Here is a 15,311-nt window from a genome sequence, read left to right as displayed (position 1 = left end):
CTTTTCTTCCAATAAAAAAAGAAGGGGGGAGGGGAGAAGAACATACGTAGAAAGCATAAACTATAAAGTTTCAGATTAAACCTACTAGATAAAGGAATCTAAAATCTCAAGTTTGATGTAACACACAAAACGTTTTCTATAGCAGCTGTAATTAGAATACTTCTGTGGGTTTGTCCATGGTTTGGGGTTTTTTTCGTCAAGACTCTTGGTTTGATTTGTTTATTCAACAGAATAAGACAGGGTGAGGCAGTAAATTACTCTGAACATTCACTGCAGGTACATGCAACGTCAGGAGAGAGCAGGTACCTACTCAAACATGCTGAGAAGGACTTAAGACTATTGCTATTAGAGCAGCATTAAGTTGTATTGAACATCATTTTTAAACTGCAAGAACCTCATGTATAGATGAAATCAAGATGATGATGAGGAGAAAAAAGCTCTATAAATCGTATATTGCTATGTTAGTAAGACAAGTCATACAATATTTCTGAGACAGTTTTTTATGTTCTTGAAGTCAGTACAGGAATATTTTCAAGGATATGAAAATAATTTCGCTAGTATTTTTTGAGGTGTTTTATTATCAAGTCAATATGTTTAATCAGAAAAATGTTAAAAAGAGGAAACTAAATTTACCAAGCATTACATTAGTGTTCACTAAAACAGAGAGTATGCAGTGAGAATTAAGATACAAATATGCTGGTACCTCAGTTACAATGCATTATGTACATTGTCTAATTTGTAAACCAAATGTGCTTATAAAGACATTTGTACCATTTACAGGCAGGTTGTTGCCATTGCTGGGGGAGAAGGAGCTGACAACTTTATTTTTTAAATTCCCTAACTTCAGAATGTGTCATTGTGCTGACAATATTATGAAATACATGTTTTTTTAAATAGCAGTATTTTTTAAAAAAATATGTATTTAGGGTACAAATCAATTATTTGCTTTTGGCAATATATTTTTCTTTTTTTAACTGTAATACTGATTTAACTGTAAAACTGATTTATTTCAGAGTAGGTATCTGCAGTGTTCATTTTTAAAATGGCAGCATTTGTATGTAAACTATAGTATTACTCCTTAGCAGTATTTGCAAGCAAACTTGAGAACTAACAGATAATATGTGGTATCCTAAAATACTGTAATTATTTTCTAGCAGCATTGTTTCTGAAATAATTTTTTTCTGAAAATTTACAAAATCAAATGACAATGGGTGATAAAAGGAATTTTTACAAGAATTTTTTGTCTCTTGTAGCTTGTTCAAATCATCATAAACACAACACATCTGGAACAAGCCTGTAAATACCTTGAGGATTTTATATCCAACATTACAAATATTTCACAAGTGACAGTTCACACTGCAAGACTTTATGGGCTTTCTACATTTAAGGTAGGATATATGTCTACTGTTGTACGACTATGTCCGAAAAGTTACATTAAAATCATCATAAATGAAGCATTTTAAAACAAAAGGGGGTGAGGGCAAAGCTGCACGCTTTCTTATTTTTTACTCTAAAACAATTCTGAACTGTTCAGAATTAATTTGTATCATGGAGCAGGTGAACGCTATCTTTTGTGTTTTCAGTATGATCTGAAATATGTCAGTATGTAAGAAGCATCAACGTTCATTTTCAGATGCTTCAAGTTACAAAATGACAAGTTAAGCTTAACTGTACCAGAAACTTTGAATAGATTAAGCCCCAGTTTGTGTAACATCCCCCCTTTCTGAATGGAATCAAGCAAACCAGCTAGTTTAATCTAAAATATTTGTATTGTTCATTTTTATTTTACAATGTAATGTTTTTAATTTTCAAGTTGTGTAATTTAGTACTATAAAAGTAGTAGCGTAAAAGCAGTATTAACACTGTGCTACAAGCCATAAATTATTCAATTATCTTTTATAGAATTCCTTTTTTATTTACATGTCCTGTCTATACACAATAATACTTATTAAAATGATCATCCGAAATTGCCGTTTCTAATAATAGCAGCTGCTTATCTATACAAGCTGTATTTTCTCTGATATTTTCAGAAATGGCAGAAGTGCTTAAGCTTGTATCTCAAAAAATTCAAGCAAATAATAGGTGATGGATACTCAGCATAGCTAACTGTAATTTCAACATTTAGCATGGCAGCATTTGTAAGCCAAGTGTAAAATAATCCTAAAATAAAACAAGTTGTAGTTTTCTTTCTATAGATGGCTTCTCATTTCATTAGTAGGTGAAGTTCTCCTAGTTGTTCTTGCATTTGTCTATATAAAAATTCTGAAGGATTTTGAAAAGAGGAAACTAAAGCAAAAATACCAAGTACTTGTATAGTCATATCTGATGTCCTTGCAGAGCAAAAACCATACCCTTGTCTGTGAAGTCTCTCTCCACAGCATTATTCAAAAGGCCTTAGTCCTTGTTCGGTTGTAAGGCAGACACGTGCTGTTAATGAGAAACCTGCACATACAAATTAAATTGCTGAAGACAACTTATACACATAATGTCAGGTAACTCACAATGAGACTTATCTCTAAGATAAATTAATCAAAATTTTGATCCTTGCTTGGACAAGTTTATGTCATAATGACCTTAGTAAGCTCTAACCCAAGATCCCAATAGCTGGACTAGCTATGCTGAGTGCAAAGGTGGTTTGATCTCAGGCTCTACACCACTAACCCTCCTGTGCTGTGGCACTGGGGACAGGTGTAGATATGCCTAGAGATTCTTCATGTTCTGGTTGTGGTTGCGCACCAGGTACTTCTTTCAAGCATCAGGTGGTTCTGCACATAAAGGACCAAGTTTTGGCACTTATATACATAAAATGTGGTAGAAATTATTTAATTTACTGAGTCTGGCTAAGTAGCTTTTATTTTGTTTAGAATTTAAGCAAATTGTGTGTGCCTGGGGGCTTGTTTGGGGTTTTCTTTCTGAAGAAAACTTTCTCAAAGCAGAATCATTTTGTATAGGCTACCTTGTGCCATTAATTCAGCCAATGCGTTGCCTTCTTAGTTGCTTGTGGTTTCTATACAGAAAGCTTTTTTAAGAGAAACAGAACAAAAAGTCATCAGGGATTCCAAAGCAGCTGCAACTTAAGGTATTTGGGTTTTTTTTTTCACTGTACACTGAAACAAAGGAGGGTGATTTCTTGTATTTATGGGATAAAGAAGACTAATCCTATTGAGAATAGTTCTGTTTTCTGTACTTCATTTTTTTCTCTTGTTGCAATATGTAGCATATCCTATTATAATATCCCCTCTGGCATTGATGTTAAAAGGTGGGTGAGGTTAAGTAAGACATCATCATTGCAAGTCACTTTATATTTCCAGTTGATTGCCAACAATTTTCCCATTAACTGTCATTTGTTTTGCTAAGGATTTAATGAATAAGGAAAGACAGAAAGGTTCTGTCCTAGCAACTGTAGTTAGGTTACCATTGCCCTACCAGTAATTTTACTAATTTTGCCCTTTCCTTAAGTTACAAGCTGTCTAGTTGCTTGTTATGTACTGATAGTGCATGTGTGTCTTTGAATTTGTGTATCGATAAGTATTTTTGTGTAAGGCCAATTCCTAATCTCTTTAACATTCAGACAAAATGCTTAATGCAGCCATAGTCTTTGATTTCATTAAGAGGTAAGATGTTCTTTATTCTTGAATTTTATTTAAGAAATGCAGTTGAAAGTTTGTATTACATTTTGTGCTGATTGATCATGCTCTGTAAGTTGTTTAACTATTCTGTAAACTAAGTTCTATTGGAGAGAATCACAGTATATAGTATTATGTGTTGAGAGAGCTTGGTATCTATGCATTTTGTTAAAATACAGAATGAAAGCTGTCAAACACATAAGAATTTTTTCTATGGTGTCTCTCCCATCTCTTTCCATGGAGAACTTGTTAACACAACGTTCTCCACTTATAGTAGAAAATTCTTTTCTCGTTAATCCCTCTTCCCTCCCCACCCCCAATATTGATGAAAAACTGCTTGCAGTTCCCCAGCTGGGCCCTCACATAGTTTGGTATGTTCTACTGTTATTAAATTCATCTCCTGGTGGCAAATCATGTCCCCTCCATTCTTTCTGAGTGGTCAAAAATCTCCTTTTATTAGCAGCATTGATCACATTTACATTCCATTAGGTGATCTTAAGAAGTACATCTACACTGTATTTTTTTAATTGAAGCCTTCAGACCTATTTCATGGCTACTATTTTAGAGGGCTGCTTTACTCATTTTATTTTTGTATGTAAAATCTCATTTTAAGGTGTCCTTCAAACTCTCCAAGCATTGTTTCACATGGGTGGAAATTAAAACAAAAAGAAAACCCCAAACAACCCAAAAAAAGTCCACCAAAACTTGTTTCATTTTATCGTATTAAAAAATTCTGTTGCTTTTAGTATTTATAGCCATCTTTGGATGGCTGTTGTTTTCCTTTGTTTAAATCAGCAGCCATACTGAGAATAAATGGATGTATTTGCAGATCTAATTGATAGACATTTTGGGGGCCCAGGGTCTCAGCATTAAGCTGTCTAATGGCTGTTGGAGAGCCAGATACAGCACATCAAATCCTGTGCAAGGCTTCAGGACATCGGAGGGAAAAGCCACTTAACAAAACCATATAATTTGCCCTTTTCACTTTATAATAGGGGGGAAATCTGGTGAGCTTTGTAAAGGCTTTGATGCAATTCCATCACCATTTTATAAAAGAAGAGATGGAGTTGATTCATCTGCCTCTACGAGCCATTCCAAATCTGAATACTGCTAACTCATTCTTGACTTAAGCATGGGATTCACAGTGCTACTTCTCAGAAGTAACTTTTGGGTTTGAAATCCAAATGCTCATCTGTTTATGGTTTTCTCAGGGAACAGAGCAATGTACAGGCAGCAGCACACTGCTCAAATTGTAAACCAATAACCAAAGCAAAATACAAGGTAGCCAAAAACAGGCTTCCAAAACAAAACCTGAAAGATTAGTCTTACCATCACCAGTAAATCACCCTAACTGGTAAAGATGGTACAACTGCTCTATAAATGATTTATTTTTTAAACAAAAAAACAAACCAAACCAAAATAACAAACCAAACAACCCAGACCCAAGCAAACAAAAAATCCAAGCAACTGCACTAAAGCCAAGCGTATGTATTTGCAAGTCCCATCGTAATAGATTGTAAGTTCAAATTGAGGTCCCATTGTTAATTAGAAAATTTAAATATAGACTAGACTTTAATTGAAGCACTTATAGTCATAGCCATCTACAAAATAATGGATGTTAGCATATTCCTTTATTTGACATGTTAACAGATTCTTGTGTGTTGAATTGGGAGGGTGGTTCAGTGGAGATTTTACAAGTTGGTTTGGAAGTAAAAAATTACTTTTGGGAAATTGTGCTTTGATATTTATGCATGGCAGGGCCATATTCTTTCTTGCCTCCACTTGAAGTGCCCGACTAAAGAGTGAATTTGACACACTCATTGTGATGTCATCTTTAAGATCAGATAATTTTTATTGGGTTTTTTTCCTCATTTTTCTTTTGGCCTTTCTTATTTACACCTTTCTGAAGTGACATCATTTTGGACTGCTTTCTCCCAAAGGAAACTAGAAATGAGAATCTTGTCTACTTGTATGTTGCTCCAGTATATCCAGCCTACTTTTACTCTCTAAAAGCCTTCAGCAACTGACCAGTTCACTTTAAATCAAATGTCTTACATGAATTGTTTCTCAAAATCAGTGAAGAAAGCATCAACTTGAGACCAAATTAGAACATAGAATTTATTGAGTACCTTTTAAAACCCAGGCTGGCAAAAGTATATCTTTCCAGCAAGATACACCTCATCAGCAGCTGTACACAGATCCCATTGCATCTATGAGGATGTTCCCATAACAAATAAGGCAGATAGGTAGCATCATAAACTCACTTCACAGTAAATGCTAGACTTTACCTCTTTCGTGTTCCAAAAAGTAGAATCTATGTGGTGGCAGGAAAAAAAAGTAGGGACGGAAGGCAAGTACAGGAGTGCTCTGAATCATGGTGTGTGATGACCAGGATAAGTTAAAGGAGGACGAAAAACTATGAGTATTCATCAGATGTGAAGCTTGAAGACATTAATTACATAAAAATCATATGACTGCTGGACCTCTAGCCACAACAGATAGAATAATTCGGTTATTTTATTATATTCTTTGTAAAAAAGGGCAAATAAACTCGATGTCAAGGTTGATAAATTTGTAAGGCTGAATTAAAGGTGATTGTTGTGAAGAGTGTGAAGTGACTACTTTGTTTCCAAATTCAAATTCATTTAATTTGTCTCTGAGAATTTAGCTTATTCTGTAGATATATTCTGTTATAAACACTCTTATACATTATGAGAGTATTTTAAAACCCACAATCTCAGACTTGCTGTAAAGCAGAAGTTAAAATATTGATTTCAATAAAACATGTTTTGAGTCTGAGAAAAATGCAAGACTTCATTTTCATCAATGAGGATAATTTTATCTGCATTCTAATAATATTTTGAACTCTGAATTGCACATGATTTTTTTAATTTACTTTTTTCCAGGATGCAAGGCATGCTGCAGAAGGAGAAATATACACAAAACTTAACCAAAAAATAGATGAATTTATTCAGATTGCTGATTATGATTGGACAATGTCTGAATCAGATGGAAGAGCCAGTGGGTACTTAATGGACCTTATTAACTTCTTAAGAAGCACATTTCAAGTTTTTACTCATTTACCTGTAAGTGTTCAAAATTAAGTTTAATTTCAAACTATTGGAGCATTATTTCATTTTATTTTAAATTACTAAGATTTTGAAGATAGATGTGATTTTTTGAATTGTGCACATGCTGGCAGATGTATTTTAAATTCTTTTTCAGAACAAATGTATTTTCAGATGTGTTTCAGTGTGTTGATGATGCTTAACCATGGTAATACTTAGAAAATATTTTCAAATACTTTAGTAATATTGTTAACAACAACTAATTTACAAATAGTGTAAAAACTCATGCAGTTTTGTAAGGTATCAGATGGCCTGTTTAATTAACCATATTGGTTCTCTGTACACATGCATTGATCCAAGCAATGCAGAATTGGTGCAAATCTTGCATTTGTGCAGAAGATTATGGAGGTCTTGTATTTTCCAAGATTTGGGGGTTTTTAGCTAAATAGTTTTGGTCATTAAAAGTAATTTGATTGTAGTTAACTGAGCTTCATTGGTTCATATTCAAATATATCCTGAATTATTTTGTCCCAGCTAAAAGGGTATTGTCTGGTTTCCACTTGCTTTAAGACAAAAAAGACTATTTCTAGTTTGATTTATCATCATAATAGTTTATAGCTTTATATGTCCAGAGTAACTTCAGTAAGTCTTTCAAGCTACATCTGCTTTTCATCAGTCCTTAGTTGCTACTGTCACACTGATGTCTGAATGCTTTACCCGTATGCAATGCCTATAACAATAATTCCTCAATGCATAGAATGTTTTGAGTCTTCAGACTGAAGTAAAAGGTCATTTATTTATGTGCACAGCAAGGTGTTGAAGCTGCTGGCAGTGTAGGCTTATCTGGTCTTCTAAATCACATGTGAAGAGGCTGTGATTCTTCTGTCTCTTTTTTTTTTTTACTGACTCAAAGACATAAACCACTCACAATGTATTACATAATATTGATGTGAGTGTGACACATAAGACATGTACTTCTGTGGCAAATCAGTTGTGATTTTTTTTATAAAGAATAGCAAGTTTGTTAGATAGTTTTACATTCATTGTAACTTGACATATGAAGCAGTGTGAACAAATGGCACTGCTCCTCAATGGTCATATACATATAACTGTTAAGGGGTATGCAACTTCTAGAGGAATATCTACAGAAGTCTGTCATGAAAGTAGGTTGTGATACAGGTGTTCAGAAATAATGTTATGAGTGATGGAAAGAACCAGCTGTGGCATTAGGACTTTGAAAGTGTGAAAGGAATAGAAATTTCTGCCTGGGGGCGCAAGTCAGCCTTTGGAGAAAGCTAGTTCCCATGAAGAGGTTATTTTGTAATTTCACACTCTGGTCAGGTAACAGGCAGATGTAGAGCTATATGGACAACTAGTCTGGACTGGCGAGAGAGTTCTGGTAATTTTTTACTTACCCTGTGTATTGCTGTCTGTTCTGGCCTGATGAGTTGCAGAAACATACAGTCCTATGAATGCTATTGTGCATGAGCTGTGGAGGTTTTATGAAAATGTGTATACAGCTTCATTATGGTGATTCTGGTTAGATTTGTATTAGTAAGTTATTTTCATTAAGAAAAGCTTTATAGTAAAAGCATTTTCAAAGATAAGACCAGAACTAGGTTCCATAACTCATTAAAATAGCAGGCACTTTGAAGTGCTAAACTAAGCTAGATTGTCATCTGCTATAGTTGAGATTTGGAATAGTTTAAGTATTCTTTTTCATTAATGGATTATGCCATTAATGTCACAGTATCATTTCTGTAGTAATTTTTGTGTGGCTGGAAGAAACATCCTACTGCTCAAAGTAGTTTCTTAGAAACTTTGCCGTAATTAGAAATCAAAGAACAGAAGTCCTAGCCATTCACCATAGTTTTAGTAAGGAAAAGAGGAGAACAAGTAGAGGAAGCTCAGCTCTTCCTGCCTTAGCATATCTGATCATGTTAGAGGGCATTGTGGTAGGGCTAGTAGCACTAGTTTGGCTGTACTAGCTTTCTGTAGTCTTGTTTAAGGGTCACTGAGTTTCTCTTCGATAAGTCTTCCTGTAGAAGTGCTATAATATATGCTTTAATGTGGTTTTTTTCTTGTGGGCATTGTGTTCCTGTTGTTAGAGTCTTGCTGAATTTTAGATGTATGTGTAAGCTGCATAAATGCACAGGGATGTGTCTCCTTTTGTACTTCTCTGTGGGGCTATACTGAAGTATTTCTGTACCAATGTAAACATAACTTTTAAAAAATATTTTTTGTGTTACATATCTGTTTCATACAACTTGTACTATGTTTATTGGAATATTAGAGATCTCAAATCGTGTAGACTGTGACCTCAGTGTTACTGAATCTGCACACTTTGTGTCACAACTTAGTTGGGGTCTGATATCTCTACTGACTCACTGAAAATGTCTTCTGTCTCTAAAGCTTTCTGTTTTTTAATCTTAAGTTTTACATCTTAGTTTTCTCCCATGCTTGTTTACTGCACTTAAGAAGCAGTTGGGGAAAAGAAAATAGCTTTATTCCACCCTGCAGTTATATTACCATTAGATTTATGTTAAAATTGATTGGGCTGTATTACATTTAGATTCTTACTGTCCAGAGCCATTCTAAGAATTACTTGAACAAAGTATGTTAATGACATACAGATAACCTCTGTAAGCCAAGATAGTGAACATGGCATTTTTTAACCTAAGTATTTTGGAATACGTGATTTCTTACCATGAAAACTTTCTGTAAAGGCATATCAACAGACACTTTGTAATTTATGATGTTTTAGCATGCTGTTCTTTATTACAGAAAAACATTTTATTGCCAAATTAGTATTTTTAAAATACTAATATTTTTGTTATGCCTCAACAAAATACTATATAATTTCACAGGTTAAAAAAAAAAAAGTAATTTAAGGAATTATGTACCTGTAATTGTTCTTTTTAGAAGTTTTTTATTACCTTTTATTGCCACCAATTTTTTACGCTTTTTTTTTTTTTTTTTTGATGTTGACAGTACATCTTAATTTTTTTGTTTTGATTGCCTTACTGGTTTCCTTCTCAGAATAACAACAATGACCATGCAGCTATGTCGGTAAGTAGATGCAAGATGAAGAAAAAGCATGTGAACTGAAAAACTATGAACTGCCTGCAGGCTTATTGCTTCAATTTTTAATCATTTAATAATGATTAAATCATCTCTTTTGCTGATGACTTACTGCATACTTGTGTGGTTGCATGCAGGGATCAAGTTAAGGACTAACATTGAGGTTTCATACACTGGGACAGCAGGAGCCCTAAAAACCTTGCAGAAGGTTGGTGTGGTGTGCTTTGCATCCCAAACGAGATAATTTAGAAAAGACTAGGAGGCCTTTTGGAAGAAAGGTCAGGTATCAAAATGCAGCCATGAGACATGCATACAGAATAAGGGTAAAGTGATAGAATAAAGAATCAGTGAAAGTTCCATCATTTCTCTGCTACATCTGTCTGGGGCTAAGGGAATGTGTGTACTCAATTTTTATAATTTTTTTCCAAGATGATGAATTGCATTTAAGAATTCTTTCATGCCCTGATTATTTTCAGGTCATCAGTTTTTGTATGAAGAATTTATTTTGATTTGGTGTAAACATTTCCATGATAATGAAAGTCTTGAAATTAATATTATCCTGTTAAGAGTGATTCTGAATACTGAATTTCTAAACTTTTGATATTTTTTTCTAATTATGTGGTAGAATCTTAATCAGTGTACAGCAACAAATACATACTTTGTTCACTGTTCCAGTGAACAAATTGTACATCATTTAAAGTACACAGTATGTGAATAACCCTGTTCATTGCTGTAATCTGAAAAACAATTGGTTGAGTAGTAGCTCCATGAATCTGGAAAGAGGATCTACAGTGGGCTTCTAAGTTATTAGAACCCTGGAGCACGAGTTACAAGTGAAGGTTTAGGGAGGTGGATTATTTAGTCTGTTAAAGAGAAGGGTGGGGAGAGGGAGATCCAGTGGCAGCCTACAGCCTCTTAAAGAACAGATACAGAGGTGATGGAGCCAAACTCTTCCTGGTAGGACAGACAAATCCACATGTGACTGTGGTCACAGGTAGAAGCTTGTGAGGTGAGGCTTTGATATTAAGAAAAAAGTTTGCAAAAAGAGAGTGCTGTGATGGAGAAGATTCCCCAGTGAGGCTGTTGAATTCTCTTTGGTTGTTTTGAAGGCTCAGCCAGAATAAAGGACAACGGACCTGAAATCATGTTGGTAACAGTCCCACTTGGGTAGGAGGTTGGACTAGATGACATTGATGTTTACTCCAGTGAACGTTTCTATAATTTGAATACTCAGCCTGATGTTGAGTTGTCAGGCTAATAGGTGTTTTGAACACTATGAATATTGATTATTTTGTGTAGAAGTACTTCCTGTTAATGTAGAATAGGTATCAGTGTGCTGGTTATGTCACAACCAGACACTAGCAGAATTTCACCTACGCAGAGCACAGAGGCTACATTCCTTTTGGAAGGTTATAGTTTGAGAGTCATGCAGTTATTAATGGTTCTCTTTTCTAAAAAGTCACAAGAGTTTAGTCTTTAAGATTATTTCTGTTTTCAGGTTTTTTTTACATCCCATTTTAATTTCATATTGCAGTTTATAGTTCCATTAGATATTTTGACTCAAAAAGCAACTTGAAATTTCATTATACAACCATTAATCTCATAAAATCAATTTGGTGATCAAATTTGTTATTAAATACCTGCAATTTTTAGCTTTTATTTTGAACAGGTAAAGAAAAATTTTACCTTTTATTTTCAGATCAGTTAAATTGAAATTATAAAGTGTGTGTATGTAAGTGCTTTTAATACAAGTTTAGAATTAGCTGAAATTTTATTCTTGGCATACTTTGTCAATATAAAGTTAGTATTGAACAAATTACTTTCAAGTAGGTGTTCTCTATTATTTCAGTAGAACTTGGGGCAGAAACTGGAAGTAGAATTGATTCTTAAAAATTCCATTATTGTTTTTTACTATACTTGTATATTAACAATAATTCAAATGTTGGGTTTTAGTCTTGTTGTTAAGTAATACAATGCTTTAGTTAATCTGACTAATAAAATCTGTATGTTTAGTTTCTTTGAATTTTTAGAAATTTTTTCATTATGTCATTTCATATTGTTTAATGAATTCCTCAGCTTCTTAGATTTAACATAAGTTTTGCTATTTCCTTTTATGCTGAGGATGGCAGTTTGTGTTATTTTATTGTTACCGTGATTGGCAGCAAAACCTTAATTTCACAGCTTGCAGCGAGGGTGAAGGGGTGGTGGTTTTCTGCAGCTATATTTAAAAACTGTCAATCAACAGCCTCCACGGGCTACTTAAAGAATGGGTTTTCTTACTGATTTCTCCAAATGCTGCTTCATGCTGTCTTTGATTGGCACAACCTGGCAGGGAGGATGGATGAATCTGTCACTGGCCGGTTAATTGTGTTGCTGGTCTCAGCCTGACACCAGGTCTTTGACTCCTAAGTGGCTCAATACAAAACAAATTAGCAGATTGTAGTCATATTTCTCATTCTATATGCTTTGACTTTGTTGAATGCAGTCCATAAATCATATTGACTGACACCACAGTGAATGATGAAAGCTGCTTTTGAGACAGCTAGCATGGGTCTTAGAAACGAGTATTGCGAAGGTGCCGTGGAAGGATGCATATGGCTGACCCTTTGGGAATTTCCTAGGAGCCAAATGTCTCTTTACTGCAATTGTTCTTAGGAGAAAAGCTTTTGGGTCCTATAAAAAAGGATTTAATATGTCAGCAGATTCTCTTTACAAGCTCCTTTGAAATATAAGAAGTTTGTCTAAGGGTTTTCTCTTTTTACAAACTTGTATTTCAGCAAAATGTGAAGGCTGGATGAAAAAAACAGTTGCCTTTAACACTGTTAGCAGGTGTTTTTGCTTATAGAATAGGGTCCTTGTTTCCTAAACTTTACATTGGTTGAGTGGAAGAATAGGTTTTGTAGATAGCAGCAATTAGCATAGGCAAAGCGGAGATAATAGTGTCTCCAAATGGGAGGCAACTGGAGCGAATGCGAGAAGCCTGCTGAATATTTGCATGCTATTGAATATAAGTATTTATTTGCTAGATACAATAACCACAGCCACCTTACTAGAAAAGAATAATAATAACTTAAAAAGGAAAACAACAAACACCCAAACCTGGAAAATAATAAACATTCAGAATGTTTTAAAAGTAACAGAGATTTGTTTAATTCTGGAAAAAAAGTTTTACTGCTAAGTTCATGAATCCTTAAATTTCCTCTTCAAAATGTTTTATAAAAAAATAGCAAGGAATTGATTAATTGGTGGATGGTGGAATTTTGAAGATAGATTTTTAATTGTATCTCACTTGTCAAACATGAATTTGAGTTTAATTTATTTCTGAATATTGCACATCAAATGTATTTTGAACTGGGAAGCACTGTATTTTGAAGAGGATAACAGTAAAGTTCACACTACTCTCAGTTAAAAGTCAGCATTTGATTGATATTTGTAGCTTTGTTTTTTCTCTAGTTTTAAAAGATCTGAGTGTATTGAGGAAGTATAAACTGTGTATAGTAAACTCCTATTATTTGTTGATGTGTCATGTGAACAATAAGCCTGTAGCTCAAGTTACATAGTTGGAAATAATTTAAATGTTAGGATGTTTCCATTTTATAAAATTTAAAAATAAACATTAAACACACATGTAGTGATACTTAAAGTCCAAGTGGCTTTTACCATGTCATTTCTGCATTGTAACCATTATCATGTGCTCCAGTACTATTGATATTTGCCAGACTGCAACAATTAACTACAGATGCTTGTTAGAAATATAAAATTATGTCTTTTATTTAAAGTATTATAAGAGTACACATTATTTGCATGTAAAATAAATTAAATGTTAAAATTTTTCTTGACAGCCTATTAATCTGGTTGTACTTTTATTACATTATAGTGGCAGCATAAATAGGACATGGAGCTGATTTGATGGAGCAGTACATTAAACAGAGATGCACTAGTTGTTCCATTAAATCAAAATGTCATTTCCATTAAGTATTTCAAACCTACTACACTGTAATTAAATGAAGTGTGGCCCATTGATTCCCCTTCTCACCTCCTTTTTTCCTTCTTTTCCCCCCTTTTTTTCCTCTTTTTTTTTTTTTTTTTTTTCCCCTATTCATATTGATATTGTTCTGCTTGGGGAATAGAGCTGCGTGTCTCCCAGTGTAATTACCATTGGGTTTGGCAGACTTTTAAGCATGCTGTTCTTGCATTGTTTCTTACATTCCTCGTTGTCAGTTCATCTGTTTCAGTAAAAAATGTTATTTGCTTTTCTGAGATTTTCAATTAAGAAACTGACATCTCATTTTAGATATAAAGCTTCTAACTGTTCAAGGTGTCCTAATGCTGAAGAGGTATTAGCAAAAGCCATTTAATGTTTCAGTGTGACATGTGAGGAGAGTGAACACTTTCCATTGTGTTGTCTACATTTTAATTATGTTGTAACAAAGAATGGATTTTTGAAGTTAAAAATATTTAGGGCCAAATTTGCTTTCAGTTATATGTATAGATGAAAATTCAAATGACATGAGCAAATTGTCTTATTAAGGACAAGATCTGGCTCTACAGATGTCGGAGCAGAACTTTCCAAACTCTTGGGAACAGTGAACTGGATAGATCAAAGTGGTCTATCCTTACCATTTTTCATTGCTTTATGTGTTTCTGTGAGTCAACAGTGAATTGATCAATCTGACTTTTCAGAAAACAGCTAGGGAACCATTGCTTTAGAGAAATGGGTGTCTTTGCTTTACTGACGGATATAAGTAAAACAACAGTGGTGTGTGCCCTAGTAGGTTTATTACATAATTATGATTTTTTTCATGTAAGCATGTTAATAGTTGTTTTTCGTTTATTACATATTGTAACATAGATATTGGTTGAAAAACATAGTTTCAGTACATTAAGCTACAAAGATTCGTATAATTCAGATTTGAAAGCCAAGATCACTCTGATCTAGAAGATTGCAGTGCTGTGGATAGAATGGTGATAGATAGATCAGGTATCTGGTCCTAATTGATGTTGTTAATTTTAATTTAGAATTTCCATATCTTTCACTTTTTCTTTTATTTTTTAATATTTTACCAAATTAAAATCTGAATTTGTGCTTTACTTTTTGGTCTCATATTTGGAAAATGATTTGTCTCAATTACATATACATTGTAAAGAGAAATGTTACTAATTAGGCTATGTTTGGAAAATGATTTCTACTTTGTACAGCAGAGGGCTACATTTCATTTTGCTAGTAGTTGATTATTGGCAGCACTGACTTATTAAGCACCTGAAAGATGATGGATAACCATGAATATTTGTAAAAATTTAGCAAGAAGCTTTGAGATGGAATTCAGGCAATTAAAGTGCCAATAATTAGCACATGCTATTATGAAAAATGGCCTAACTGAAAGCAGTGATTTTGATTTATAAAAAGTTTGGGTTTATTTTACTGACTATTATTAAATGTATACAGCATGTTTATTTGCATTATAGTCTTGCTTTCATTGTTTGGGTGAAAAAGATTAACATAAATCCACAAAACTGTTCATATGCTTCAGCAATT

The 15,311-nt window shown here is 33.8% G+C and overlaps 1 protein-coding gene across 12 annotated transcripts in view; it reads left to right on the top strand.

Annotated features, from left to right (window-relative positions):
- Positions 1-15,311, top strand: part of EXOC6 (exocyst complex component 6) — a 93,534-nt gene that overhangs the window by 44,739 nt on the left and 33,484 nt on the right. For 7 of the 12 annotated variants that reach the window (XM_065671918.1, XM_065671919.1, XM_065671924.1 and 4 more), the window contains exons 17-18: positions 1,254-1,388; positions 6,533-6,712. In XM_065671918.1, the coding sequence (XP_065527990.1) occupies positions 1,254-1,388; positions 6,533-6,712 (315 nt within the window). The remainder of the gene's footprint in view (positions 1-1,253; positions 1,389-6,532; positions 6,713-15,311) is intronic. The other 5 variants (XM_065671921.1, XM_065671922.1, XM_065671929.1 and 2 more) reach the window with 1 other exon arrangement.

The sequence above is a fragment of the Lathamus discolor genome, chromosome 3 (genome assembly GCF_037157495.1).
Source record: "Lathamus discolor isolate bLatDis1 chromosome 3, bLatDis1.hap1, whole genome shotgun sequence".
NCBI classification, from domain to species: domain Eukaryota; kingdom Metazoa; phylum Chordata; class Aves; order Psittaciformes; family Psittacidae; genus Lathamus; species Lathamus discolor.
The sequence above is the reverse complement of the archived record's forward strand: the minus strand, read 5'-3'. Positions and strand labels throughout refer to the sequence as shown.